The sequence below is a fragment of the Gossypium arboreum genome, chromosome 3 (assembly GCF_025698485.1).
Source record: "Gossypium arboreum isolate Shixiya-1 chromosome 3, ASM2569848v2, whole genome shotgun sequence".
Lineage (NCBI taxonomy): Eukaryota > Viridiplantae > Streptophyta > Magnoliopsida > Malvales > Malvaceae > Gossypium > Gossypium arboreum.
The window spans coordinates 5,384,671-5,410,518 of record NC_069072.1 but is presented as its reverse complement, the minus strand read 5'-3'; the positions used below and the strand labels follow the sequence as shown (position 1 = coordinate 5,410,518).

Sequence of the window (25,848 nt, the reverse complement as noted above, 5' to 3'; positions counted from 1 at the left end):
ATATACTTTGTGAAAGTTGTTGATTTAGTCCCTTTACTTTTCTAATTTGTCAATATTAGTCCCTATACTTTGAAAATTTTGAAAATTTAGTCCTAACCCAAATATTAGCAGTTAAATCCTTTTGGTTAAATTCAATTACTGGTATTATACTATGTGTACAATTGTAGATTTAATCCATATTTTTTAATTGAATCATTCTAAGTCCCTATACTTTTCGAATTTTAAAACTTTAGTTTTAACGCAAACGACTACCGTTAATCCATTAATTAAATTTTTAGTGAATAATATAAATAAATAACAAGCCGATATGACATTACACATATAATATGTTTGTCACATCATATTTTGAAAATAGCAATATTTAACTAATTTAATAATTATTTTTGGTGAGAACTAAAATTTAAAATTTAAGAAGTACAAAACTAAAACTACCAAATTAAAATACAAAGATTAAATCTTCAACTTTTCATAAAGTATAAGGACTAATAACAAATTTTAACCTAATTATATTACATACATCAACTTTTAAGTTTAACTATATGTAAAAATAATTTAATCATTAAATATATTAAAATAAAAAACATATTCAGTACACTGCAAGGGCTAAGGTGATGACAAGTGTGCAATAGGATAGAGTAAAATATTTAAAAATATATCTATAATATATATATAAGCACGAGTTTAGAAATTTTTGGACTTGACGAGAGTATCTTCTTTTTCCATCATATTACTAAATTAATTTTAAAAATAACTATAATTTAATTTAGACTTGTTAGTACAAAAGTTGTTCTAATTTTAAAATTAAAATAGAGTTATTAATTAAATAAAGTTCTAAGCATAAAATATAGGAAAATTTGTGATAATTATAATTTATATTACAATTATTAGTAACAAATTTTGAGGAAAAATTGGATTAATTTATTTTTTCTTTAAAAATTGTGCTAATTTTATTTATATAAAATAGTGTTATTACTTAAGAATTCTAAGCATCTTAATTATCATTTAACTAATATAAGGGTAATTAATTAATATTACGGTGTGTTTGATAAATCATTTCATTCCATTGAAAATGAAAATGAAAAAAATTCAACATTTAATCTTTTAAATGTGTGTTGGTAATTGTTTTAATTTTTTGCATAATATAAAATTTTCAACAAAAAATGTTGAATTAAAAAGTAGTAAGGCAACTACTTATCACTTAATGTAGAAACTATTAAATTGATTTTATTTCATTAAAATTGAAATAATTTTTAAAAAAATAAGATATTCAAATTACCATAATTATTTTAATAATATTAACATTAGAGATAAATATTTTTAAAAATCAATCTTTACTTTTAACAAACAACATAATTATATTTTCTACTTATATTTTTATTTATTATGAAATTGTGATAGCAGAGGGTCAACCTTTAGGTGACAAGGACACTGTCAGTCCCCAAAGAAGATGAGAAAACCCGGTTGGATTATGCCTTCTAATTCAATCTCAAGGCATTAGATTAGTTCCCAGTGTTCTTATATGTAACATTTAACAACATTTAATAATTATCAAAAGATCAATGGACACTTATGTGTTCCAAAATCCTGTAGATTTATCCCCAATATGAGTACATAAAGCTAGGGTGAACCACAGTCTAAATGTTCAGCTTAGAACAGATACATATAATAACACAAAAAGCTGGCCAACGATACAAGAGAGAGGAAGAAACAAGAAAAGGATGATAATTGATCCCGAGTGCCTAATCACGAGCCTCGAAGTTGACAAAAGTCGAAGAAGCCGGAACCAAATGCTCCTCCACTACAAATTAAGAGTAAACAAATTAACATGCAAAGTGGCAATGATATTCAAAAGGTTTACAGAAAGCAAAAGAGTCAGGCATCCGTAGGTGCCAGTCAGAGTAATATAGATTGCAAGTTTTGAGTGTTATGTAAGGTCTCAGCAGATGGCTACCTGCCTAATCTGGTCAATTAGGACACACAAAGCACTCATGATAAGCATCCAGAACAATAATAATAAACCAATCGATGACTTTAATCACGTCACATTTCTGTTTCTTATCTTTACTCGAGGCAATAGACTATGGTAAAACAATCTACTAAAAACATGGTCTAGTAGCAAGATAATAAAACCCTGGGTTGAGATTCGATAGTACCATTTTCTGAACTTGCTCTATATGCATGCAACAAGTACGTATTTTTCCGTATTTTGAATTCACATCATAGAATGCCTCGGAAAACAAAATGGTATATACAAGGGCTCAAAGACATACCTGGATTTTAGTTTGACTGAGATGGAATCATTCCTGTTTTTCTTGCATACGCAAAGATTCCTCCAGCTTCAATGACTGGCCCTGCATCCCCAATGGACTTCAATTTATACTCTTTCCCTGTGGAATGGTTGATCAAACGACTCTCCCCCAACTCGATTGTCACCACATCCCCAGTCTTGCATTCCTCGCATATTCTTGCTTCTGATTCTAATGGATAAACTTCCCCGGTTGCAACAGAATTCCTAAAAAATATCCTAGCATAAGATTCAGCCACGACCGCCTTTGCCCCTGCAGCCCCAAGTGCAACCGGTGCATGCTCACGAGAGGACCCGCAGCCAAAGTTAGCACCACCGATCACGATCGAGTATTTTGTTTTAGTCTCATTTGGTTCAATAAAACGAGTAGTATATGATGAAGGGAGGCCGATAAGAGCGTATGAGCCCAATTTCTCATACTCAGCCGGGTTTGAGGGAACCAATGTAAGGTATTCAGCAGGGATTATTTGATCAGTGTCGATATTATCCCCAACCACATAACAAAGGCCATGGAAGGTTTTCGTTGAGGTGTCCAGAACAGAAGCAGGTGTTGAGGTGGCATGTCTTGTGAAACTGATCGCATGTGCTGCATGTGGGGCGAAAGTGGAACAGAGGGGTTTGACAGTCAAAGGGGAAAAGGTGGGGACTTTGATGGAGGAAGCAAATAGAGAAGGAGATAAAACTGAGGTTTTTGATGCTGAGAAAGTGAAGGCAGATGAGTACGAAATGCGAGTCAAAGAGGCAGCCATTACTTGAATGAGTGGTGTTAATACAGTCTAATACTAATTGCGTTTTTTCCTGAGAGCTATGCTTGATCCCAACTTCAAATTTCACCAAGTAACATAAAGCAATTTGTAAAGTATTCTGCAAGGCAATGAGATCGTGTAACAACTTAAAGCATACATACATACGTACAAATGTATAAATACCCAAAAGCATGCTCATGCAGTCATATCTACATATATATTCAAAAAGTTTCGCATCTAAAAAAATATCAACAAAATATTGTACTGGAATAATAAACCGGAATAGTTTAGCATTTATCTTCATTTTGCGAAAGGAAAAGCTACGATAATCACTTAAAAGATCAAGTGACATTAAAACAGTGAGGTTCTTCCCAATCATACTCTCTAGTGCGGTCGTGCTCGAAAGAGAACAGGCCTAAATGGCACCCTGAATAAAAGTGGAGGCAACGACATAGCCTAAGGCTAAGGATTGATCATCCAAGAGATTCAGACAAATCCAGAGACAGAACAAAAGAAACAGGAAATGGAATTATGTTAAACCAGAAATCATGAAAATTGTCTTAAAAACGCAAATTCAAACAAGCTATATACTATCCGGAGTTCCAAACCCAGAATTCATGTTATATTATCATTACCCAAATTGCTCAAACAACCCAAATCTTCAGATAACGCTAACCCTAGTAAAACTACCCAAACTTGAAAAAAAAAAACCATTTTAACAAAGATTTCAACGATATTAAACCACCGGAAAAGAAGGGGAAAAGAAAAAGGAGATATAGCAAAGTGAAAGAGAAGGGAGAGTAAAGGAAATACCTATGATCAGGCAGTAATGCCGAGGGTAGCTTGACGGCAGATATGAGTTCAGCGGTGAAGTCTGTAAATGGCGGCTCTCATCAATGTTCCCGTTGAGTTTTTTTTTTTTTCCTGACGAGTGAGTGGATGCTTGCTGTATAGTAAAAACCACCACATAGAGGTGGGTAAAATAGGAAAAACAACTTCGTTTTACGGTTACGGAAATTTTAAAAGGTCAAATGCGACATTAGTCCTTTTATTATACGTTATTTGTGGATTTATCTGTAATATTATAATTTTATCAATTTTAGTCCTTTACTTTTATTTTTTTAATTTTCAAGTTTCAATCTTCAATCAAATAGTAGTTTTTAAATTTGTTAGGTCAAATTTTACTATTACTTTCTTACTAGGGGTAAGTTGTGTACTTAGTCAATACTCTCCAATTTGATTATTTTTAGTTTTGAATATTAAGTGAAAATAGCAAGCGACATGACACTAGATATGATAATACGTTTGCAGTATAAATTTTGAAAATAACATAATTTGACAGTTATCATTTGACTTAAGATTGAAATTTCAAAATTCTAAAAAATACAAAAATAAAAAATATCAAATTAAAGTACATGAGCTAAACCAGTAACCTGTGGTAAAACTAGAAATTGGTAGGGGCCTCGGCCCCCTAAAATGAATTTTTTTTCATATTGTCCCTTTAAAATTTTAAAAATTTTAAATTATTAAAGACAAAATTACAATTTGGCCCCATTAAGAATATAAAAATTGATTTAATCCTTTAGCAATTATAAAGATATAATTTATTAAAATGGTGAAATTATATTTTTTTCTATTGTAAAAATTACAATTTAATTTCGACCCTACAAAAATATTCTAATTTTGCCCCGGCTCACAACTTATAGATAATACAATAACTACCAACATGAGAATTTGACCTTTGAAAAACAAAGCAGTCCAAATTAAAAGAAAAAGGAAACCTTCAATGACCTTCTAGTTTAACTAATATTATCAATGTTATTAGAACTGGATTGAATCAACCATTCGAACTGAGAATTGGTGAGTGTACTAATCTGAACAGGAACATTAAATCCGATTCTGAATAAGTTGTTCAGAATCGACATTGAAACAGGAACAAGTATTAATTGAACCAATCAAAAAATTGATTTTTTAATCCAATTTATTAACTCAAACTCATCAAAACTAACCAAAACCAATAAAATCTAATTAAAATACAATTCAAAAAAAATATTGCCCAAATAAATAAAACCCAACCTAAAAAGTATAAATAAAAGTTAAATATATATTAAAATTGCTATTTATTTGTTTTATATTTTTCTAGAATTTCTTTTTTAAATGTATAATTTTGAATTATCATATACTTCTCTCTCATTCTTTCACCTCTCATTATTTCAATTTAAACAGAATTATTTTTATGTTTTAAGATAGAAAATAATCATTTTTTATTTTCTTTCTTATCATTTTCTTTTCTACTAAGTACATCCAAATTTTTTTTCCCACTTTTCACTCTCTCTCCTTAACTTTTACACAAAACTCTAATTTTTTACTCAACTTCAAATAATTATACCAAATCTTAAACCCTAAATTTAAGTGGAACTTTTAAATTTTAAAATGAATTTATTGTGATGACAATAAAATATAAATCTTTAAATGCAACTAACATAAATCAAGCAGGTAATTCAGCTATAAAATCGAAACAATATTTTATTATAACAACTAAATATGTAGTATAACTGAATTTTTAAGTTTTATTTTTATATTTTAAAATAAAATTTCATTTATAAAAAGTGTGGATCATACCGATTATATGAGGGATCTTATTTGGATTCTATCGTAAACCAATCAATATGAATATGGATGGGTAATTTGTCAGTAAATTTGTATTTAGTTAATATAATTACTATCATAAACGAATTTAACTTAAATATTTTGAATTGTTGACAATCTGTGTAGATGTCATATTGGTATGATGCTATTACTATTGTATCATCGCAAAGGCACACACAAGCATGCAAATGTGTGGAGCGCGTGCACGATACTTACATGCTTTTATATCTATAAGTGGCATTAACTTGATCGAGTTTTATGATAATTTAAGTTGCTTCAGGATATTTTAGGAGAGCCAAATAATCCTGTTACGCTTGATATAATTGATTTACGTAAGAAGAAAGAATACTATTGGCTCGAGGTTTGTCGAGAATAGATCGAATTAGGACGCACATCTTAAACATATCGTTAGGGATGCTAAATGAAAATTTTCTTTAGCCACAGTGACCAAATTAAAAGAATTTTTTTTTATGACCAAAACGAAAACCTCTTGAAAATTGGACGATCAACTTATAAATAAATAAATAAAATGAAAAACGTCACGCCCAGAGTCTCGTAGCGACTCCTCCAGCAACAGCAGAAGATGAGATGAGATGAGATGAGGATTGAGATGGCCCACTAACTCATCCATAACACAATCTCTAGTTTCCATTTGTAGCCATTATTATCCCTTTTTCCCCATTCATATTCGTACTGTTACTACTACTGCTATTTCACTCGCTCTATTAATTATCCAACCCAGCATCCAAAGCAACCCTTCTTTGCTCCTTTGCTCGCCTCACTGGGTTTTAAGGATTCCACCCTCCAATCAAGGTTTTCAATCTAATTTTACTAATTTTTTTCTTTTTTTTTTTTTTGTAAATACTAATTTCTAACACTTTCTTTTTTTTGGTTTGGTGCTAATTCAGCTATTTCCCTATGGCTTCCAATTTGCAGAAGGAATCCACTTCTTCCGGTGAGCTTAATTATTACTATTATGATGGTGATGATTTGGCTTGGAATCTGTTCTGAGATTCAGTACTAATTTGGGTTTTTTATTGATTGGGCTTTTGAGTTAAAACTAAAATAGTCGCTACTCTCATCGTTATCGTCAATACTGCCTTCTGATTGCATTTTTTTTTGTTTCTTTTTTAGTACTTAGTTTAGGTCTTGAATTTATTGAGTTATCAAATCAAATATGAAATAGCTACCTGCCTTTCCTCGTTATTGTCAACGCTGCCTTTTTAATTGTGTTATTCCTGTTGAGTACTATGCTTAGGTCTTGTAACTGAATTAAGGATTGCTTAATTTCGTTTTGTTGGAGTTCAATTTCTGGATTTCTGTATGACTTCATTTAAGAGTTAGAACTTTATATTTCTTTTTTGTCTTTGTTAGACGAGAAATCGACTTTGACAACGGAGAGCAAAAGTTCTAACCCAGAAACATCCACCGCCGAGAACAAAACTTCTTCCACTGGGGCGTCTCAACCAGCACAGGCTGGAGCTTCCCCTACCACTATGCCTGGGTTTGTGCCACCCAATCCTTTTGATTTCTCAGCCATGAGTGGCCTTCTTAATGTAAGCTTCTCTCTGTTTTTATTTCAATTCTTATTTGCATTATTATGAACTGTTTATTTGAATGAATTAATCCAATAGGCTTTCATTTGATTGCCTTTTGATTATCATAGCTCATCTTACAGTTTATGGCCGTGGAAATACTGCAGTAGTAGTCCAGTCCAGCATCTCTGTAGTGTATTAAGGCTGGCAGCTGGAAGAATAGAACAGTGTCCACTGATAAATTTAGGAACTTCCATAAATCTTTTGAATTAATCTATAATTTCACTTGTACAAGGGATGTTAAACTTTGTTGGATCTTCCTTTATCGGCCTCAACACAATTGCACCATCACATGTTCAAGTCATTTTGGGTAATTTTGAGTTTTGGTTGTTTTAGTTTCATGTAATTTTGGGGCAGATTAAGATGAGAATAAAATTCACAATTAAATTTTAATGAAAAAGTTGGTAATTACTATTTTATAGTATTAAGTTAGTATTAATGTTGGTTCAGATCAAGTTTTGTTGGTTTTATGGGCTGAATGCAATATATCTAGAATGGAGTGTAAGGAAGAGGTGGCAAACAGGCAGGTTTAAGTTGGGCCATCTGGCTTTGAGTAATTTCGGGCTTAGGTTCCTTTAGTTTGTCTGGTTTGGATTCAAACAAATTGATTATTAATTTTTTATCAAAATGCCATTAATTTAACTTTTTGCATTGAATTTAGATTAATGCAGGTTTGGATTATGTTAGTTCGGGCTTTGGTTTGTTCAAGGCTCAGATTTCTTTGGATTCAGTTTTTTACTGTTTGGTCAATTTGGGTCTAGGCAGGTTCTGAAGTTTGTTATTCTTGTGATTGATTCGGGTTGATATTAATCTCATGCATATGTGTGTTTGTGTGTGTGTTTGTGTAATATATCATATACATTCCAATTTGGTTCCCTAATAACTTTTCTTTAAGTCTCAACCTCAACACATTTTAATTTTATGGCTTATGCATGTTAATTATCTTGGTTTGTTACTTTGTTAGGATCCAAGCATCAAGGAACTAGCTGAGCAGATAGCTAAAGATCCTTCATTCACCCAAATGGCAGAACAGCTCACTAAGACATTTCAAGGGGCAGCAACTGAAGATAGTATGCCGCAGTTTGATCCACAGCAGTACTATTCAACTATGCAACAGGTTATGCAGAACCCCCAGTTTATGACCATGGCTGAGCGCCTTGGTAATGCACTAATGCAGGTGCGGGTTTGGTTGCAACTTTAAGCGGATTCACAGTTCTTTTAGTGTTTTGCCCTTGTATTAGATTACATGAAATCACATTGAAAGACGAAGCTTTTGTTTTGTCTTTCTTTAGGATCCAGCTATGTCTAGCATGCTTGACAGTTTCACTAATCCTCAACACAAAGACCAGATTGAGCAAAGGATGGCACTTATCAAAGAAGATCCATCACTGAAGCATATTCTAGATGAAATAGAGACTGGTGGTCCTGCAGCAATGATGAAGTGGGTGATTAGTAGCCTCATAATTTTATTAGCTTATGAGCATAACATTTTCATCATTAGAATGAGTGTAGGATGCGTGTCTTAAACAATTTGTTCACTAAAAGTTTTCTTATTTAGGTACTGGAATGATAAAGATGTTCTGAAGAAGTTGGGTGAAGCAATGGGTCTTGCAGTTTCAGGGGATGCAGCCACTTCTGCCGACAACTCTGCAGCAGATGAAGGTGATGAAGTAGGAAATGAGGATGAATCGATTGTACACAATTGTGCTAGTGTTGGTGATGTTGAGGTATGGCAAAAATGAATTGTTTGTATGTTTGTTCTTGCCCTTTGACTGATAATCTAAAAAGTTTGATTCTATTCATGATTTAGGGTCTGAAAGCTGCACTAGCCTCTGGTGCAGACAAGGATGAAGAAGATTCAGAGGGAAGAACAGCATTGCATTTTGCATGTGGATATGGCGAGGTATAATCATTTTATAACTGCATCTCTCTTTTCCTCCCCTGCTCTCTCTACTGTTGCATTACCCAAGAATTGGAAAGTTGGATTAGATTTAATCACTAATTACCTAAAAGCATGCGTCTCTAACGCTTATTATTGTCTTGTTATATCATAATTCATAAATAATAACCTCAGTCCTCTATGCACTAAGGACCTTGTCTTAATTGCCTCGTTGAAGGCAAGTTTTGGGATGGACAAATATTGAAAGTTGAAACAGATCTTGGATGGCCTACTTATAGAATGTTGAAAGCAGTTGGAAATAGTAGGGCTTGGATCCTTAAAGCATATTCTTTTGCCTATAGCATCCCATCTTGGGATCCATGTGGTGGAAAAAAAAGTTTATAATATTGTTATTAAACATCAATATCAGGAATTAGCGTATAATGGAATATGCCATAGCTACTAAGGTATACGCTTGCTTCTTGGTTCAGCGTTTACTAATGACCATCTACTGGGCATATCGATTTCGCTTTTTGTGTAACAATAATCCCTTTATTAAACAATAGGAGTATCATGTTTTTGATATAATTTCAGGTGAAATGTGCCCAAGTCCTTATTGAAGCTGGAGCAAAAGTGGATGCTTTGGACAAGAATAAGAATACTGCACTTCATTATGCAGCTGGTTATGGAAGGAAAGACTGTGTGGCCCTTTTACTTGAGAACGGTGCTGCTGTGTAAGTAAACAACTTGTTGGCTAACCATCGATGCTGACTCTTATAGGGTATTTTTGCCTTTCAATGAAAGTAATTTCTTGTTTCATTGCTGCAGCACACTCCAAAACATGGATGGAAAGACTGCCATAGATGTAGCCAAGCTCAACAACCAGCATGAAGTGCTTAAGTTACTGGAGAAGGATGCTTTCCTGTGAGTTGGAGTGTCGGCAACAGCCATGTGTATTGTTTGGGTCCTAGCATGTGATAGACCATTAGACAAAAACAAATTTGCTTTCATTTCGTATGCGGGTTATGATCACACAGTCACAGCTCGACTAGTTGTCCATGCTGTCTGGTTGCTACATAGCATTTTTTTTTCCTCTCTAAATATTAGTGTTATAATTGATTTTCTAAAATAGTTTATATGTGGGAATGTTTCATGTGGACCACCGGTCTCACTTTTCCATTTATCACCATTTACAGCTGTGCAGTCTTTTTAATGATTAAAGAAAAGATTGTTAACGGTAACCTTTGTTTCTGCCAAATGTCTAATTCGTTTAAAAACTTAGTATTAACAATAAATCCAAAATAATTCTGATTAATATTCAATTAATCCAACAGATTTGACATGTCAACCGTTTTCTTAATTATTATGTAATTTTTAAAATTTAATCAAAATACAAAACACAAGTATTTATAATTTTAGTCAATTAATTAAACTGAATTAAAATTTAATAAATTAATCGTTAAAAAAAAGAGAAAGGTTTAGGTAGTTGATATAATAATTATGTAAAAGGAATGTATTGGGCTAAATTTAACACACAATAATAGTCATGAGTTAATTGTGGTAATTACATTAATGTATGTAATAGTGGGTGTTTAATTATAATAAGCCACCGACTGACCGACATGTTGTGTGGCTAGCTAGCCACGTGCTTGGGTGTTATAGTATCTCTTAGATTGGGCTGCGCCCACGAATTTGTACAATTAAAAGGTAAGTGTTGAGTGTTTGGGATGAAAGCCAGGTAATAGAAAAACCATAAAAATAGAAATTGTGGTTCTCTTAGTTGCCTCGCTTTTGCCGTGTCCAACTTTATAAGGATTTTCTTTTTAAATTTCGAAGAAGATTACTTTAATAATAATTTATAAGATTTTAAAGTAAAATCTCGAGTTACAACTTTATAAATAAATAAAAATTATTATTTGAAGAATTTTACCTTTTCTTTAAATATCAATCAATGTAATTGTAAATAGAGTTAGAAATATTATTTCAGTAAAGTAGATTTCATCATAAGTTGAGTTATATGTTTGATTTTAAGGTTCGTTTGAAAAGTAGAGAACTTTTGGTAAAAATATACAGACAAAAAATAAGACTTGTTTGGAAAATAGGTTCACCCTCGGGCAAGATCTTTTTTACCCGACTCAACTCAAATTTGATAAAAATTTTGTTGTTGTTTACTGTCGTTTTTTTTACTATTATGTTGTTGATTTGTTACAATTTTGCTATTATAAAATTATTATTTTACTATTATTTTAGATGTATTTATTTGTTAAGTTATAACAATATTAGTGTTATTTAAATATAAAAAATTATATGTATTTTTAATTTGTTAAGAAATATTTATTTTAATATTTTTAATCTATTTGATATATTATATTTTTAAATTTATTGTTTTATAAAAATAATTTAAAAATTAATATGAATTGGTCAGACTTGAGTTTATCATTTTATCCAACTAAATTTAGATAAAATTTTAAATTTATTTTTCGAGTCAATTCTAAAAATGAGTTTAATTTTTATACTAATTCAATCCAATTCGACCTGACTTATGATAAGCTTTCCTTAACCCACTTAATTTTGAGAAATTATTATTCCAACCCTTACAAATTTTTAAACGTAATCATTAGTCTTTCTTTATATATATTTAAAATTTTAAAAGAATTTAATTCCAAGACTTATTACTGGTTACTGTAAAATAAAAAGGTAAAGAAAGGGACAAAGAGCGGGAGTTATAGAAAGACCAATTCACATTAAAAAATTGGCATTGACTGGGTAGCTGGCTTTTTCATTTCAATGAAGTGCATATCAAGTTTAGGATGGGAAATTGTGCTCTTTGCCTCGCTTAAATATTCTTTATATATGTTTGCACGTGTAAACCACACCCCATGCCTTACCATACGCGCTTTTAACCTTTTTTTTTTAATTATAATAACAGATAAAATTTAAATAATATATACAATTAATATGATTCAAATTTAAATTACATTTAAAATAATAAACACCTTTAATCAGTAAGTTATCACATTAAATTCTAGCTATAACTATTTCACTTAACATCTCGTACACAGCCACACAAAACTCTCCGTCCATACGTCCAATTAATTCAACATTAAATTACAAGTAAAAAACTATAAAATTCATTTATTTATATATTATTTAACCACTAAAACTACACCTTTTGTTAATAAAGAAAGGTGATTTGAACCGGTTTGTGGTCCCCTCTCTTTCCTTAATGATTATTGAAACTAAAAAGAAAGAGAGAATAATAAATAATTTAAGGATAAATTAGACTAATAGTTATTTTGTTTGTATATTTTAGTTATTTATATTTAAAATGTTCTGTTTAGCCACTTACGTTATCGTTTTATTACGAAGTAGTCACTCTACCATTAAACTCCATTATCTCTCTAACAGCAGTGTTACGTGGCAATCCAAATAGGTTTTAAATACCAACTTGGATGTCCTATGTGGCAATCCAGATTAAATTTATTTAATTAAAAATATATTTTCATCCCAGCAACTAGAAATTCAAGTTAGCATTTAAAACCCATTTAGACTGCCACGTAAAACTGTCGTTAGGGAGATAATAAAGATTAGCGGTAGAGTAATCACTTTATAACAAAACGATAACATAAGTGACTAAATCATAACATTTTAAACATAAATGACTAAAATGTAATTTGAGTCAAACAAAAATAACTATTTTTATAGTTTAACCATAATTTAATTATTTTAATTTGTTTTGCCGTATGTTGCAATAGCATTACCTTACCCTCATGAATTTCATGAACGGTGCCGTTATTGTCGTTATCTCACCTTTAATAAAAACATTTTGTCTTCTTAACGTAAATCGTTGAAATTTCCTTTTTCTCTCCATTTTATATATTTTCCATTTCAAAAACTAAAATATTAGTAAATTAAAAATTATATATATATATTTAATTTTGTAAAAGTATAACAATAAATTTAACCATCGTTATTTATATATTTTATAATTTAACTTTTCACTAAATTTCATTATTAATCTTTTACAAAGATTCAAAATTTTTTATAAAAATGAAAGTAGTAACTAAAGTATTAAATTTTAACAATATTGACGTGACAATATGCGTGGTAATTTTATATGTTACGTTAATAAATAATTTAAAAACTAAAAGAAATTTTAAAAAAATAAAAAGCTCGTAAAAATTTTAAAAATATAATATTTAAAAATACAATGTTTTAGTTGATATTTTTATTTTAAAAATAATAGTCAACTCTCTTTGAAAGATTAATAGTTAAAATTGACTCATTTATGAGGTTGAGGTCAAATTTAAGTTAGAAAAATAAAGATAAAATTAATAAAATATATAAACATTAAGGGCTAAATCTAGCATTACACCTTTTTCAAAATTTTGTGCTTATTCCAATTTGAATTTTTGGATACACTTTAACCTTTTTTCACCGGTTTAATTAAGTTACTATTTTGTGTAAATATACAAATAAATTGAAGTTTTAGATTTGTAAATAATATATATAGAGTGTAGGACTTTATTTATATATCAGTTTGGGATCGGTGTTGTGCCGGAGGAGTGAGAGAGTGCTCGGTGGTGTTTTGAGATCTGTTCTTGGAATCCATCCGAGCGCCAAGCTTCAGTTTTTGAACTCAGAAAATGGATTCACTGAAGAAACAATCATCAGCCGTATCCGATGTGGGAGCTTGGGCTATGAACGTTGTCAGTTCCGTTGGCCTTATTATGGCCAACAAGCAGCTCATGTCCCCTGCCGGTTATGCCTTCGTCTTTGGTCAGTTCCGCTTCTTCTTCTTCAACTTCCTTTACTTTTCAACCCAATTGTTGTTATATCCTTAACATTTTGCCTTTGTTCGTCTCAGATCTGGAATCTTTTCTACTTTCTCAGCCTCAATTTCCCCCCTTCTTCTCACCATTCACTGCTTTCGGAGTTTTCTTTTTCTTGTTGTTTTAAATCTCTGGCAGATCCCTTGGAATTTCTCAATTTTTGATTCTGGGTAAAAATGGATTTGTTGTTTACTGGAAAGAAAAAAAAAGTAGCTGAAGTTCAATTTTGCTTGCATTTCAAGGTTCTTGAAATTTAATTACTTCAGATTGGCTCCATTGATCTTTTTTTTCTTTTGTTTTCTAGCGTTGGTTTGTTTTAACTTCGGCCATGGATTATAGGACTGTAAATGCAGATCTTCCCATACTTTGCTGCCTTAGTATGTAGGAACTAGTGGGTTGCTTATTGTTAACCTACTCCATCTCCTTTCATCACGATTGTGCATCCAGATCTTACAATCTTACATGTTTAAATTCCAGATCAATATGTTTTTTAAGTAATTCACGGAGAATCAAGTCCATGTTTCTGCTTTTTTAATCTTCTTTAGTTTGATCCCTTAAAATGGTTTGAAAGTTTGATGGGTGATGAGAACTTGAAAGTTATCTCTTTGTATTCTACCTCAAAGTTCAAATTTGATCTCTCACATTGAAATTAATTGATATGCTTCACCCAAATTTACCAAAAATATCCGGGAGTTCCATTTGTTTTCTTTTTTTATATTTGGCAATCTGGACTGGTTTAAATCTGAAAATATTTCTTGCATTTACAGCGACTACATTAACTGGATTCCACTTTTCTATGACTGCCTTAATCGGTTTGGTATCAAATGCCACGGGTAACTCAACAAGAAAAAAAGTTCCTTTATGGGAGCTTCTTTGGTTCTCAGTCGTTGCCAATACTTCAATCACCGGGATGAACTTGAGCCTTATGCTGAATTCAGTTGGATTTTATCAGGTAAATGAAATGCATTTCGATATAGATTTCATATATTCTGGCCTGTCATTGTCATTGTCATTGCGATATAGGTTTCGAAGCTAATCCTAATGTTTATCACTATGATACAGATTTCAAAGCTAAGTATGATTCCAGTTGTTTGTGTGATGGAATGGATACTACACAGCAAACACTATTCGGACAAAGTCAAGATTTCTGTCCTTGTCGTGGTGGTTGGTGTTGGTGTTTGTACAGTCACTGATGTAAAAGTTAATGCTCAAGGATTTATTTGTGCCTGTGTCGCTGTCCTGTCTACCTCCTTACAGCAAATTGTAAGCATTCCTCAATTCTCCAATTTTTTTTTTTTCGGCTTGAGAGCTTTTTTAGTTTGTTCCTTCAGTCACCTTACGATGCATAAGCCTTCAAATCATCATTACAATTTATGTCTAATAAATGCAGATATTTGGAAACCTTGTTTTTCATTTTAGTTTGGTTATTTAAAACATCGATAGCATGCGTCAACTGCTCTTATGCCATCATGTCTGTTTCCTGCTGCAGCTGTAGCGATCTAGATTCTAGACCCTTCTATGTAACTCATATGAGAAGAACATTAGATGCTTAAGTTCATTCCAATCTACAACCTCCAAGGGTCTGGCTAGCATGCATGCCATTTGAGCTAACATTCAATTGGCAGTTGAGTGATTATGTTAGAGACCTGTAGGCTATGGCTTGAACAATAAGTAGCAACTTACAGAGAATTGGATTATATTTATCAAGCATTTAGTTAATTTGATTCGTACCCTTTAAGGTTTTATCAATTTAGATATATTTAATAACCAGTTTCAGATCCTTTCTAGCCATTTATCAACCATGCTTTTGTTGGAACAGTCAATTGGCTCCCTACAAAAGAAGTACTCGATAGGCTCATTTGAATTGCTCAGTCAAACAGCTCCAATCCAAGCTCTGTCTCTTTTGTTGTTCGGTCCCTTTGTTGATTACTACCTCACTGGCAAATTACTAGCAAGTTACAAGTTCTCCTCAGCTGCATTTGTAAGTACCTCGTCTCACCAAAGCACTGCAAAGCCATTTTTGCACAAACACACACATATATATATGCAGAAACACTTTATGGTACTAAAGACTTGTGAGGAAAAATACTGATGGTTGGGTACAATGTGCAGTTTTTCATACTACTATCGTGCTCGTTAGCGGTATTTTGCAATATAAGTCAGTATCTTTGCATCGGACGATTCTCCGCCACATCTTTCCAAGTCCTAGGCCACATGAAAACGGTTTGTGTATTGATATTGGGATGGCTACTCTTTGATTCGGAGCTGACACTGAAAAATATACTCGGGATGGCGATTGCCATCCTCGGCATGGTAGTCTACAGTTGGGCTGTTGAAGCTGATAAACAAACGGAATCCAAGGTTTCACCACTCCCCAAGGAAGCTTCTGAAGAAAATGTTGAATTGTTAAAACAACAGCAGCAATCGGACGGTTCTCCGCTCAAGGACGTTGAGCTTGGCAAATCTCAGCCTTAGATTTGTATGTTCTTCATTTTTTTGTTTCTTTTTTAAATATTGATTTGTTTAATGTTTTAAGCACTTGGAATTGGCTGTACAAATTTTAAAAGTTTACTAATTTTTTTCCTACCTTTTTTTTTTTAATATTTCATTGTAGTAAAGTCATTCCAGGATAAGATATTTTCTGATTGAAAAAAAAGAAAAGAAATTGTTATCTTGTGTGATGATTTATTAGTTTATATTTAATTCTAAATTAAATTAAATTATAAACTGTTAATAAAAATGGTAAGATAAGCGGGAAAAAAAAGTAATTAAAGTGCATAATTAAAGGTTTTTTGATGACGTCAGTATCGTGGGGTGACAAAACTCGTATTACGTGATAAAACTGTAATGAAGTAGCCATTCTTTTTCTTTTTTTCACCGCATCTGTATGGATCACGTGATCTTTAAATGAGTGTAAGCATCAGTTATTTACTTGTACCCAATGATGGCCAGTTCAAAGAAAACCGAATAAAAATCAAATTAATCGAATAGAATTATTCGATTTTTTATTTTATTTGAATAAGTAATTTTAATTTTGAGTTTGAGCTTAATTTAATAATTTAAATAACTTAAATAATATAAGTAACAGGTTTGTGTAAATATCTCTTCGGTTCTTATTAATTTTGAAAATTAGTAAATTTATTTCCTCAACCAAAATTTTTAAAAATCAAAATTATTTTAAAATTCCAAAATTTATCTTTTAAAAAATTAATCTAAAGAATATATAAAGAAATTTCAATTTTAATTTTTTTCTAAAATAATAATTTTGGATACTTAAATAAGTTAATTTATGATTCAAGTTTATCATACTAAAATATTTTTTCTTCTTCTTTTTTACTTATTCGCTTGAAATTTATTTTAAATATATATAGTTTCAAATTTATATGCTCTAACATAGAATTAGTTATCTTTGTAACAAGATAAAAAATCAAATAGATTTTAAGATGATAAAATAAAATTCATCAACTCAATTAACTCGAAATTTTTTCACTCGATTCAATTTGATTAAACATTCATCCCTAATGACGAGATTAATTATTATTACCGACAGTTAATAACTTAATTTTAACTATTTTTATTAACTAATTGTATGCATATATTGATTAGGGTTTTGTCAACTTTCCAAAAATAAATAAACACCACAATGATTCCATCCTTCTAGAAAAGCATTTTAGCATTTGCTCAAATACCATGCCTTTTAAATTCCTTCTACAACATGTCTATATCACGGATGATGATAAACCATTTAGCAATCTTTGTATCATCTTATGGTTTATTTGTTGGGAAATGTAAAATTAATCATTATACATTAAATAAAACATTAAAATAGTTCTATTAAAACTGCCTTTAAAGGTTTGCTTTGGATTTATATAGATAAGTAATAATAATAAATTTAATTCTTATTATTTAAATTTTTATTCAATTTGGTCCTTACTCTTTTATTTGTAGATTAACTAAACTAACCCTCAATTTTTCATTGTCGGCATGGCAATATTTTTCTTATATGCCATATTAGAAAATAATTAATTAATTAAAAATTATAAAATTACTAGAATAAAAAATTTCAAAATTATAAAGAATTGTAAAAGTTAAAAAATTAAAATGAAAAAAAAAAAAGCAACAACAACAACAACTCTTATATCCTCTCTTTTTAAAGCTCTATAAAGAGTAGAGGTGGCAATCGGGGGAGTAAGAGTGAGTTAGGATCAGGTTATTTCGAGTTTGAGTTTTTTTGGGTTCAAGATTCTTTATGTTTAGGTTTTTTTAGGTTTGAATTTTTTTCAAGTTCGAGCTTTTCTGAATTCAGGTTATCTTAAGTTTAATTTCGGGTTTGTTTTACATTCAATATAATTATACGTTTTAAGTATAAAAATTCTAAAATACATCAAACTTTCATGTATTCATATTTCCTGACATAAATGATATGTTTTAAGTACAAAAATTTAAATTTAAAATTTTTAACTATAAAAATTTATTTGTTCGAACTAACAAACTCTAATTTTTTCCTTTTGATAACATAAAAGTTTAAACTCTAATGTAGGTTGTCCATGGGTTGGGCTAACCGCCCAGGTTCTAAGGCTCGCTTAAAAATATAAAATGGTTTGGATAAAAATATTATGCCTGAAAAATTGGCTTAAGTAAAAAATAAGCCCGTTTAAAATATGAGTTGGACTTGGGGTTGAACATTCAAAGCTCGAACCCAACCTATTTTTAAGTTTACAATACTTTATATTATGTTATTTTTATATATTATGTAATTTATAAGAATAAACATATACTAAATATATAATACAATTCTAATGTAAACATTAAAATAACGTTAAGATGAATATAAAAAATTTCATTAAATAAAAATTATTAAATATTAAAAAATAAAATATAAATATTTTTAAAAAATTTAAAATATATAGGTGGGCCTAAAATGGGCTTAGATTAGTCTTTTGTAAGTATAGACAAATTTAGATAAAATTTAAGCCCATATCAAGCTGGACTTAGACAAATATAAAGTATATCAATATCATACTTAAATTAACCCCATCCATAAACACCTCTAAATACAGCCTTTAGTTTTTATAATTTCTCTAATAGTTTCATTAATAGTTGAAACAAAATATGTTTGTTGATGATATATAAATATATCTTAGATGTAAATCATCTGAATTAATAATTAAATTATTAAATATAATTTTATATTCCAAAAATTAGAAGCTAAATACAACCCGAAGTAATTAAAGAAAAGAACATCAAAATTATTTACTAATATCACAGAGCTTTTGGTGTTTGTGTAACAGTGGTAATTTCATTTTCCTAAAAATCATTTCATTTGGGTAAGTATTTGGTACACTAGTAATATATATTTTTTTATTTGAAAAATATTCTTAAAAATTTACATGTGTCTTTTTTAAATATTTATTTTTTAATACTTTAATATACTCCTATAAAACACTTATCAATTCCTAATCCTATTTGTAGAATTTAAAAACTTTACTCGACAATTTACTAATAATTAAAGCTTTTATAAAAATATTTAATTGTTTAATTATTTTTATTACTAAATTCAAATTTTTTTTTTAAGTCGTGTTGTTGAGCTCAGACCTATTTTGCCTCTGGAAAATGCCGACACCCAAAACTATTTGAACCCAATTTCTTTTTGGCCATTGTATTTGCACCATGTTTAATGTATTCAATATTATGAACATAAGTTTTTTATTCTCAACGTACAACTTATTGACAAAAAAAAGGAAAAAAAAAAGAAAAGAATATCATACTAAAATTGGTAAAAATGTCAAGAGAGATATTTATACTAAGTGTTAAATTGTATTTTATTTTTTATTAAAAATAAATAAATTAGTCTCCATATATTATATCAAAGAGCAAATTGATCATTTTTTAAAAATTTCATTTATTTTTACCCTTAAAATCGGTGCAGTTGATAAAATAGCTAAATAGTAACACCTATTATGTCACGTGTATTTTATGTTAACATACATTAACTATTTTTAAACTATAAAATATATAAAATTTTTAACAAAAAGAATCGACTTATTCTTTGATCTAATGTATAAAAATTATTTTACTCATTTTTTAATAAAAGGACAAAATGTAATCTAATACAAGAACCTTTATGATACGCTTACCTACTAAAATGTAAATTTTAATATGAAAAATTAAGATGATAGTAAAATTAATATGATTATTTAAAAATGAATTTCTATTATTTTATAATTATTTCTTGAATTTTATAAAAATAATTTTATTTATATTTTCTTTATAAAATTTGAATTATTTACTCATGTCTGTGACTTTCCCAATGAATTGTTGAAGGCCCATTAACAAAAAAATTATTTTGCTCTTTTAACGTATAAAGATCAAATTGTTCATCTTTTTAATATAAAAACCGAGATATAATTTAAAATCCGCTATAGTACTTTAACCTGCATTTACCATAATAGTAAATAGCAAACCAACAAGGTAGTATACATAAACTGTCAAATTCAGGATATATTTCTAACACAAGTATGTTACAATTTTCTTTTCTTTGTTTTTTATGTTCACTAGGAGGGCCTTTAAATATGTACTTTCAACAAAAATAGAAAAGAAAAAAAAGTAAGCCAAAGCAACAGAGTGCTGCTACTAATCTAAAACCTTTTTGATACAGCTTAAAAGAGGCTTAGAATATATATATATATATATAAATCAAAATCGTTTTGGGTTTTCATAGACTTGTATAAAATTGGACTGATCCATTAACATAATATCTTATAATGTTTGATAAAATGCAAATGCAGAGATGATTTTTGCTTAGGACTTTGGATAGTTTTCTCACTCAACTTTCACAGTTGGTACATCAATAGGCATTGGACTGACATCTACACCCTGCAAAAAACACAGAACCAAGACAACTTTTCAAAGCTGTAATATCGGTTTCTGAATGTGGTTGTGCTATATATGACGTGCTTGGACTCAGACTCGGACTCGGGTATGCCTCAAGTATGAGTATGTGTGTGATATAGGTACAATCAATATTCTTTTCTAAGTTTTTTCATATGATATATGGGTGTTACAGGCGGATACTACATAGGATACAAGGTAAAAAGACTGTTTTCATCCTGGTGCTATTATGTTTTTAGAAAGTTCGTATTTGTACTTACAGTTTCATTGGTTGCAGTATCAAATCCTCTAGTTTGTTCAATAGTTTCTATTTGAACCTCCTAAGAGAATATAAGCAATAATAAATATTTTTTTTCGCAAAATAAATGAATCACGTCATAAATGCCCTAAATCACACAATAAAAAAAGATAGCCAATATCATACCATAGAGCATACTGGATCTTTCGTCTCTGGTTCGATCACTTCTCTCTTTACTCTACTTGGAATGATGAGCTTACTGAATAATTGTGATGAGTGAACCGCAAAGACGAAAATAGAACATAATCAGAACCAGTAAGGGGTGCAAAACATGGAGAGAAAAAAGAAAGGAAAGATAAATACCGGTCCTCATCAATATCCATGTCCGAATCAGAGTTCCATCTCTCATCTCCATCATCCTGATCTTCATCAGCCTGAATATTATATTATGATTCAAAAAGTAAACAAGTATAAGAACAAAGTTGATACGAGACTAATATGTAGCTTCGGGTAAATGCAAGAAATGTATCAATGCAAACTACCACCAGTTGCATTACACGGGGAGAATATGATTTCTGCTCCAAAAATAAGTATAGCACATAATTTTTCCTCTTATCTATCTTTAGGATAAGATTAATCCGTAATAGATATTTATTATTTAACAATCAAGGAACCAAAAGGGAAAAAAAGATTTACCGAGTAAAATGTGCAATGCCAACCATGGACACATAAAAGCACATGCAATTATGGAAAAAAAAAAAAACAAAAATGAAAGCTTGAACGGAAAATGTTGTAAATTTCCGGGGTAGATACTGGATGCAAACAAAAGGTAGGGCAAAATTCAAGAAGTAGCGGCAGAACACACCTCAGTAAGCTCGGTGTCAGGTTGTCGTTCTTGAAACTGGACACTTGGTGCATGCTCAAGCTTTGAGAGATTGTCAAGTAGTTTATTGCGTATTTCTAGGAGTAACTGGCGTGAATTCTTGTTTTCCATGTTACTAGGGGAAACGTGAAGAGTATAATCAGGACCAAAATACTCGTAATACTCGTGTTGAGGCATCTTGTCGTCAACTTCAACTCCAAGTGCAACTCCTGTCTGCTCACATTGACATTGATATAAATAAAGTAGTCCATCACAAACAAATTACAAATAGTTCTTCCGTGTTTCAAAAAGCATAATATGGTCAAAGGAGAAAAAATGAACCAATTTAAGTACCGTGTCATGAAATATACAATAAAGTTCTTTAGAAATGTGTATATGACTTGAGAAGCAGAAAGGACGGTTGGCATACAATAAATTTAACACTGGTGTCTTATACCTTCCAAAGAAATAATTACCCCTTATCATTTCAAAATCCGAAAACTATAAAGGTTTTCTTTTTTAAAACAGGGATTAAGAAGAATAAAAACAATTAAGCACTATGATTTGGACATCTTTGAACTTAAACAGCATGGAGAAGGGAAGAAAGTAAAGGGTAAGGGGAGGGGGAGAGACATGTTGATTGTTGACCTAAAGGTCACCTTTACTGTGTATTAATATTTGATAAAAATCAGCAGACCAATCCTTTAAACCGATTAGTATATACTAATCACTTGAAAATGTGATAGGTCAGCTACCTCATAGCACCAACAGCGAGCAACATTCCGAATGGTATAGCCACCACCGCCTAGAAGCAACAATGGAACGTTGAATGATCTCATAAATTTAACGCACTCTGCATGGCCCTTGATTGAAAGATTGAAACACCCCAACCGATCTCCAGAAAGCGAGTCAGCACCACATTGAAGGACCACAGCCCCAGGCCTAAAAACTTCCATAACTTTACTGATAATTGGCTTAAACAAGTAATGATAACTCTCATCATCAATTCCATCATCCAAAGGAACGTTGAGGGAATAGTATTTCCCTTTGGAATATCCAATATCACGTATATCACCTGTACCAGGAAAATAATCCCCAAATTTATGAAATGAAACGGTCATGACCCTGTCAGTTGTATAGAATGCTTCCTCCACACCATCCCCATGGTGGATATCAATATCAACGTATAGAACACGCTGTAACAAAGAGAAAGGAAAAGCATTATCAATGACAGACAATTTGACATAAAATTGTTACTAGTGCAAAAACATAAATCTGTAAACCCTAGGAGGAAATGCAAGAAATGAATAATTAAGCATTTATATTTATTATTCTGTGCCTACTATAGCATCCCTCTTCAATGGTTGCCAGTTATCAACAGCAAATCTAAGTTGCAATTAATACAATATTGCAAGACATACAATATTGCAAGACAAATTGCAAAAAAGGCAACACATATCACATTGGCCTGGATAAGATTGGTACAAGCGGATTGTTTTCACGCATGAAGAGTTCACTCATGTACCAAAAGAAAAAGCCTAAATCAGTGAAGAAAAGCTAGATAGATAATAAGGAATTACGGTACTGAATACGTACCTGATGCTGCTTAAGAAGTTCCAGAATTGCAAGGACAATATCATTGACATAGCAAAACCCTGAAGCCTCGCACTTCTTTGCATGATGCAAGCCACCAGCCCAATTAATGGCAATGTCACAGAAACCATGGTTTAGTTTAACAGCACCACCAATAGACCCACCTGCATATGTTTGACAGAAAGAGAAAAGGCCATCGAAGACAGGACAATCCTCACCAACATTAAAGCGCTTGAGCTGCCTGAGCTGATCCTGTTGTGTTTCAGGGGTTACATTGTGGAGAAAGTTCACATAATCATCAGCATGGAAGCGGCAAAGATCCCGATCCCTGGCAGGGACAGGCTTGTGAACTTGCATATGCTGAAGCAGCCCATAGTGTGCTAAAAGGGCATGAGTCATTCGAATCCTGTGAGGCTTCATAGGATGACCTTGTCCATAATAGTAGTTCCCCACCTCAGGGTCATAGAAATAGAGCACCTTCCTCTTCACCCCATCAGGCCCCGAAGGTAACGAATTCCCTCCAGTTTCCATCAAATAATGAGGCTTCGAATGTTCGATTGAATCTAAGTTTACTCTCTTATATTCTTTTTCTTCTGCTCTCATGAAAAATCCTAATTAGATTTACTGATAAATCCACAAACTACACTCAATTGACATCTCAAAGACAAAGAATTGAAGAAGAACTAGGCTCATTCAACTCCATTCAAGCATATAAACATGTAAAGGGTCACAAAATAAGAACCCAAACAATTACGAGATATACCAGGGAAGAATAAAAGAAAACTAAATTTACTAACTTTTCACCAATAACAATTAAAATGAACAACGAATTACAGAACAACGAAACAAAGTTTGCTTCGTAAATCACAATCCAATCGGATTAAACTCACATATATAATCATCACGATGAACATTGATGAACGAAACAAGCATATTTACAAACTGAACAAAGAGCAGAACAAAGCCATCCAAAGTTTCAAACAAACAAAAGCACATCAAGGAAGGGAAAAAAAAAAGCAAACTGGGAAATAAATTACAGTTACAAAAAATAAACAAAATCGATAGGCTTTCACAATATAACTTGGAACCAAAGAAATCAACCATTTTTAAAACGAAACCCAGAACGTAAAGAACGTTATTTTTACCTGCAAAATAGAAATTAAAAGGGTTTTTTTCTTTACCTACGTTGATTCAGAACAACGTTTGCGGTTTATGAATGGTTTAAGCACAAAGAAAATGAAAAGCAAATCAATGTGCAGCAGTAGGGAGATTTTGACGAAGGCAGCAATGGCTGTTTAAAGTTAGATGGTTTTTATTTATTTCATGCCGAACGGTCCAAGATAAAACGGTTCGAAAAGGATTAGGATGTAATTTCTAGAAAGTTGGAACCAAAAAATATCAAGGATTATTTTTGTTTCATTTATTGGTCCTTCCCATATTCTCTCTCTAGGGCTAACCAGATTTTTAAATAAAAATGTATATATTAGGTTTCTTTTTCTAATAATTTAATTATAAGTTTTGATAATATCTATTTTTTGACATAATATCTAGAATTATACCCATAAATAGATATAAGTAGTAATATTTGGGGATCTATGAGGATAAAAGTCAAGGGTCGAAGGCCCGTATAGAAGTTTACTTTCTTTATTTGATTATAATAATATATTTAAACTTATAAATAGACGTATTCGTCTCTCCTCTTGTATTCATTCGAATTCGATATAATGAATTTTCTTCTATTCTACCTGTGATTTTTTTCACCAAAAAGTTTTCACATAAAATTTTGTGTGTTCTATTTTTCTCTCTTTCTTTACGATTCATTATCATTTTCAACATTATAATTTTTACAATAACAATATACAATTTTAGTATATGCTTTTTTTTGTACTTTTTATATTCGTTTTATGGTGTATGTTTAGGGCTCGTAATTACCCCTCCCAACAATATAATTTCAAAAGTAAAAGAAGTATCAAATTCAAGTTGTTTGACTCAAAAAGAAAAGATTTAGATATGACCTCAAAGGAAGAAACTAAATAAATTTAAAAATAACAAAGGAAATAAGAAAAAATTTAAAACAAAAATTCAAAATTCAAAATAATAACTAAATAGCGAAAAGATAAATTAAAGCAAAGTGAAAGATAAAACGAAAAATTAAGAAACAAACTCCTTGAATTAAAAACTTTATTAATGAAAACAATTGTATCCTTAATAAACAAACAATTAAGAAGCCTTTATATAGGCTAGTTAAGTACATTCAA

General features: G+C 30.9%; 4 protein-coding genes across 9 annotated transcripts; 2 read left to right on the top strand and 2 right to left on the bottom strand.

The window, feature by feature from the left end:
- Positions 1 to 1,512: 1,512 nt before the first annotated feature.
- On the bottom strand, positions 1,513 to 4,024 carry LOC108474648 (3-isopropylmalate dehydratase small subunit 1-like). The gene is made up of 3 exons (XM_017776643.2): positions 3,865 to 4,024; positions 2,271 to 3,169; positions 1,513 to 1,798 (listed from the first exon to the last, which is right to left on the bottom strand). Exon 2 carries the CDS (start codon positions 3,052 to 3,054, stop codon positions 2,278 to 2,280), a length of 777 nt encoding a protein of 258 aa, XP_017632132.2. The 5' UTR covers positions 3,055 to 3,169; positions 3,865 to 4,024; the 3' UTR covers positions 1,513 to 1,798; positions 2,271 to 2,277.
- A 2,093-nt stretch (positions 4,025 to 6,117) lies between these two features.
- Positions 6,118 to 10,303, top strand: LOC108476288 (ankyrin repeat domain-containing protein 2A-like). The gene is made up of 9 exons (XM_017778458.2): positions 6,118 to 6,513; positions 6,609 to 6,655; positions 7,075 to 7,256; positions 8,260 to 8,472; positions 8,588 to 8,736; positions 8,854 to 9,022; positions 9,106 to 9,198; positions 9,769 to 9,908; positions 10,003 to 10,303. The coding sequence occupies exons 2-9, from the start codon at positions 6,619 to 6,621 to the stop codon at positions 10,100 to 10,102; spliced, it is 1,083 nt and encodes a 360-aa protein (XP_017633947.1). The 5' UTR covers positions 6,118 to 6,513; positions 6,609 to 6,618; the 3' UTR covers positions 10,103 to 10,303.
- A 3,344-nt stretch (positions 10,304 to 13,647) lies between these two features.
- On the top strand, positions 13,648 to 16,667 carry LOC108476353 (UDP-rhamnose/UDP-galactose transporter 2-like). The gene is made up of 5 exons (XM_017778548.2): positions 13,648 to 13,953; positions 14,774 to 14,958; positions 15,069 to 15,269; positions 15,826 to 15,987; positions 16,119 to 16,667. The coding sequence occupies exons 1-5, from the start codon at positions 13,821 to 13,823 to the stop codon at positions 16,479 to 16,481; spliced, it is 1,044 nt and encodes a 347-aa protein (XP_017634037.1). The 5' UTR covers positions 13,648 to 13,820; the 3' UTR covers positions 16,482 to 16,667.
- Positions 16,668 to 20,652: 3,985 nt separating this feature from the next.
- On the bottom strand, positions 20,653 to 25,038 carry LOC108474565 (histone deacetylase 19). 6 transcript variants are annotated; one of them, XM_017776529.2, is made up of 8 exons: positions 24,736 to 25,038; positions 23,594 to 24,183; positions 22,753 to 23,193; positions 22,001 to 22,231; positions 21,499 to 21,569; positions 21,322 to 21,394; positions 21,158 to 21,217; positions 20,653 to 20,882 (listed from the first exon to the last, which is right to left on the bottom strand). In XM_017776529.2, exons 2-8 carry the CDS (start codon positions 24,119 to 24,121, stop codon positions 20,829 to 20,831), a joined length of 1,458 nt encoding a protein of 485 aa, XP_017632018.1. In that variant the 5' UTR covers positions 24,122 to 24,183; positions 24,736 to 25,038; the 3' UTR covers positions 20,653 to 20,828. The 6 variants fall into 6 exon arrangements, with proteins under 6 accessions (XP_017632018.1, XP_017632021.1, XP_017632020.1 ...); XM_017776532.2 differs by having other exon boundaries at positions 24,776 to 25,038; XM_017776531.2 differs by having other exon boundaries at positions 24,772 to 25,037.
- Positions 25,039 to 25,848: the final 810 nt, after the last annotated feature.

Bases quoted from the DNA above. Each gene is read 5' to 3' on its own strand.
- LOC108474648 (XM_017776643.2), bottom strand. From the start codon at position 3,054: ATGGCTGCCTCTTTGACTCGCATTTCGTACTCATCTGCCTTCACTTTC.
- LOC108476353 (XM_017778548.2), top strand. From the start codon at position 13,821: ATGGATTCACTGAAGAAACAATCATCAGCCGTATCCGATGTGGGAGCT. The intron at 13,954-14,773 runs GTCAGTTCCGCT...TTGCATTTACAG, and splicing joins CGGTTATGCCTTCGTCTTTG to CGACTACATTAACTGGATTC. The intron at 15,988-16,118 runs GTAAGTACCTCG...TACAATGTGCAG, and splicing joins AGTTCTCCTCAGCTGCATTT to TTTTTCATACTACTATCGTG.
- LOC108476288 (XM_017778458.2), top strand. From the start codon at position 6,619: ATGGCTTCCAATTTGCAGAAGGAATCCACTTCTTCCG. The intron at 7,257-8,259 runs GTAAGCTTCTCT...TTACTTTGTTAG, and splicing joins CCATGAGTGGCCTTCTTAAT to GATCCAAGCATCAAGGAACT. The intron at 8,737-8,853 runs GTGGGTGATTAG...TTTCTTATTTAG, and splicing joins GGTCCTGCAGCAATGATGAA to GTACTGGAATGATAAAGATG.
- LOC108474565 (XM_017776529.2), bottom strand. From the start codon at position 24,121: ATGGAAACTGGAGGGAATTCGTTACCTTCGGGGCCTGATGGGGTGAAG. The intron at 21,570-22,000 runs GTGTGTTCTGCC...TATAATATTCAG, and splicing joins CTGACACCGAGCTTACTGAG to GCTGATGAAGATCAGGATGA. The intron at 21,395-21,498 runs GTATTTATCTTT...ACAATTATTCAG, and splicing joins ATGGATATTGATGAGGACCG to TAAGCTCATCATTCCAAGTA.